This window comes from Dipteris shenzhenensis, chromosome 3 (genome assembly GCF_047967505.1).
Source record: "Dipteris shenzhenensis isolate YYH24624 ecotype China chromosome 3, Dip_SZ_1.0, whole genome shotgun sequence".
Lineage (NCBI taxonomy): Eukaryota > Viridiplantae > Streptophyta > Polypodiopsida > Gleicheniales > Dipteridaceae > Dipteris > Dipteris shenzhenensis.
The window spans coordinates 28,368,600-28,371,376 of NC_141598.1; the positions used below are offsets into that span (position 1 = coordinate 28,368,600).

Here is a 2,777-nt window from a genome sequence, read left to right on the forward strand (position 1 = left end):
ATTTTATATTATACTTTTAAAAACTATTTTAAATAGTCCCTTATGTATATTTATTTCTGTAAATTTTAGAAATAAAAAATATCCTTCTGTTGAACTCACGCGATAGGATTACATATGATGAGTGACCCCCCGAGCTCTCACGGAGTTTGCAAATCATTCGAACTTTCCTATACATGGGCTTCCATCACGGGTGCTGCAAATTAATAATTCATTCATCTTGACAATTGTTTTCCTTTGACAGAACCAATTGAAGGGAGTGCTCTCACGAGTACTTGTACTCACTTGTTATTTTCTTGTTTTCATAAATACATGAACCCTCTGAATTGCCAAAATACTGTGGCAAAACAAGACCTATCTTCATGGAATTTCCACCTCAATGCTTATTGTTTCACATGTCTTCATGGAGTTGCCACCTCATTAATGCTTATTGTTTCACGAGAGGGGCGGAACAACAAAGATTCCACATCTGCAAAAATTCAAAAAAAGACGCCACATAACATAAACGTGAGACTCGTCTCGAGAAGGGGGTTTTTCTTTATTCGTACTCTTGAAAAAAAAGCATAACATAACAGCACACTTAAGTCTTAGAGAACGTGATCTTCGTTGTTTGAGTGTGCTTACCGAATTGCTTTTGAGTGGAGGGGGTGCATGCCTAATGGAAGCTCTTCTCCCTGGAGTTTGCGAGTGCAATGAGGATGTATATGAATCCGCTGGCCCAGGTCTTTTGCCATTCCATGCACCGAATTTAGGAGTATGCTCTGCAGGCTGTCAACGATGACCCAGAGTCAGTTTAACAAATCGCTTGTACAAATCGAAAGAGATTTTGTCACAGTTTGTAAGATTACATTCTGAATCGATTCTTATATCAATTGAATATGGTTGTGGCGAATCAAACAAGCCAATCCCAACTCAAGCACATTTTTGAACAAAATACTTATGTAAATCATCAAGTGAATCTTGAAAGGAAATTCAATAGAGATGGCAATCCTCAGAAGATATGACTCACCATTTCTTCTGCCCTTGAGTTTCCCCGGAACTTCCCCGCTGCAGCTCTCGTTTCAACAGGCATTTTCCGAGCAGACGACGCAATGGTCGCCTTGTTGCCCAGCCTTCCTTGATATGCTTGGTGGTGCAATGGAGACTGAGGAGGTCGTTTGATCTCTCTCATTCCACTATCCGGTTCAGTCCTTGCCCCTGCCAATTCATAACGGCTCGATCCGTTCTCAGCGTCCAGCCGATGCGCGTGCCTTTCCAGCTGCGTCGGGTTTCCGGGGAGCTTCTCGCCATTTCCATTAAGATGATCGACAGGATATACGAAAGCGGCATAATCGATCTCTTGGCCGGTTTTATAGTTCTTCTGTGGTAAAATCTCAGCTCTGTCTTCGTCTTCTTTAGCCCTCAATTCTGGGTAGACTGAGGATGGGAAAGAATCACGGCTTTGCGGGCGGACTTTTCTTATGGACACAGGAATGGCGGGAGCAGGTGGTGACGAGGACGGAGCACAGTCCACCTTATGATAGATGCCAACTTTCTCGTCTTGCACAGGTTGCTCCTTCTCGTCCATGAAAGAAGAGAAGAAAAACTCTGGATCGTTCGGAGTGATCACTCTACCACCCTTTTCCGCCCGGACATTGTCGAAGATCAACGTGAAACTCTGTTCATGGGAATCCCAATCCCCAAATTTGGGAACCGGAGCCAGCCGCTGTGGAGAAAAACAAAAACATAAGAGAGTGTGAGCCTCGTTGCTGATACAGCAAGAAACGTTCATGGCTATTTAGCTTCTCTATCACAAACAATTGTGAGGCTACATCTCCAGCTTTAGCTGGAATTTTCGAAGGCAAGGCAGAGCAAGCGAGGGGAAGATCATCTATCGGGTCCCAAAGCAGGTCGAATCACGTACCGCCATCGATGTGAGGAGACAGGAAACAGAGAGCGCTGTGGGAAGAGGCGCTGGCGGCAAGACGGAGTTAGAAGAGAAGATTTGCAGCAAGGTGAGATGAAAATCGAGAGGAGGTAGCAGGCTGTTCCAGCAAGAACGACGAGCAGTAGTGAGCTACACAGATTAATTTTCCTGCAGATTTTATAAGGGATCAGGCTGCGATTTTTGCTGGAGCGGGGAGGGAAAAAAGGAGGAATATGGAGATGGAGATGGGCAACAAGAAGACCTGGCTATGGCTATGGCGATGGAGCTGGAGATGGGCTGGCTGGTGCTTCGAACGCGGCTATGGCGGACGACAAGGCCCGCGTAGACGAAGACGACGCCGTCGTCCCTGCTGGCACCCTGTGGCACCCCGTGGCATCCACCGTCCTGCCGCATCGGCGCCACGCTGGATTACGCCTCTGTTCCTTTCCTTTGCTATGCAACGTGGCAGCACCATCGATTGGCCACGTGGGTTCGGATTCGCCGCACTTGACAAGCAGCCACGTGGACCGTTGGACTCGGTCTGCCGCCCCAGTGCCAGGTCAGCATTGGCCATGTCGTCGTTATCTATTTGTAGAGACTTTTCCTTGACGTAAAATTAAAAATTAAAAAATCCCTCCTTTGACGCTTCAATTTTTAAAATTTCATCCTCCTTGCTTTGACGCCCTCTTTTAATATTTTTTGTACTTTGACGTTCCCCTTTGCTTCATTTTTTATGTTTTCTCATTGCTTCTTTGACGTTCCTTCACTTTTAATATTTGCTCACCGGCTTTCTTTCTTGTCCTTTCTTACACTAAGTCTCTTGTCACTTGTTTCCCACCATAAGCTTCTTGAACATATTGTCCAATAAATTCAA

The 2,777-nt window shown here is 45.6% G+C and overlaps 1 protein-coding gene across 1 annotated transcript; it reads right to left on the reverse strand.

Annotated features, from left to right (window-relative positions):
* Positions 1–424: 424 nt before the first annotated feature.
* LOC147903609 (uncharacterized) lies at positions 425–2,317 on the reverse strand. Its single transcript, XM_087372183.1, has 5 exons — positions 2,166–2,317; positions 1,901–2,021; positions 1,007–1,702; positions 622–765; positions 425–466 (listed from the first exon to the last, which is right to left on the reverse strand). Exons 1-5 carry the CDS (start codon positions 2,315–2,317, stop codon positions 425–427), a joined length of 1,155 nt encoding a protein of 384 aa, XP_087228309.1.
* Positions 2,318–2,777: the final 460 nt, after the last annotated feature.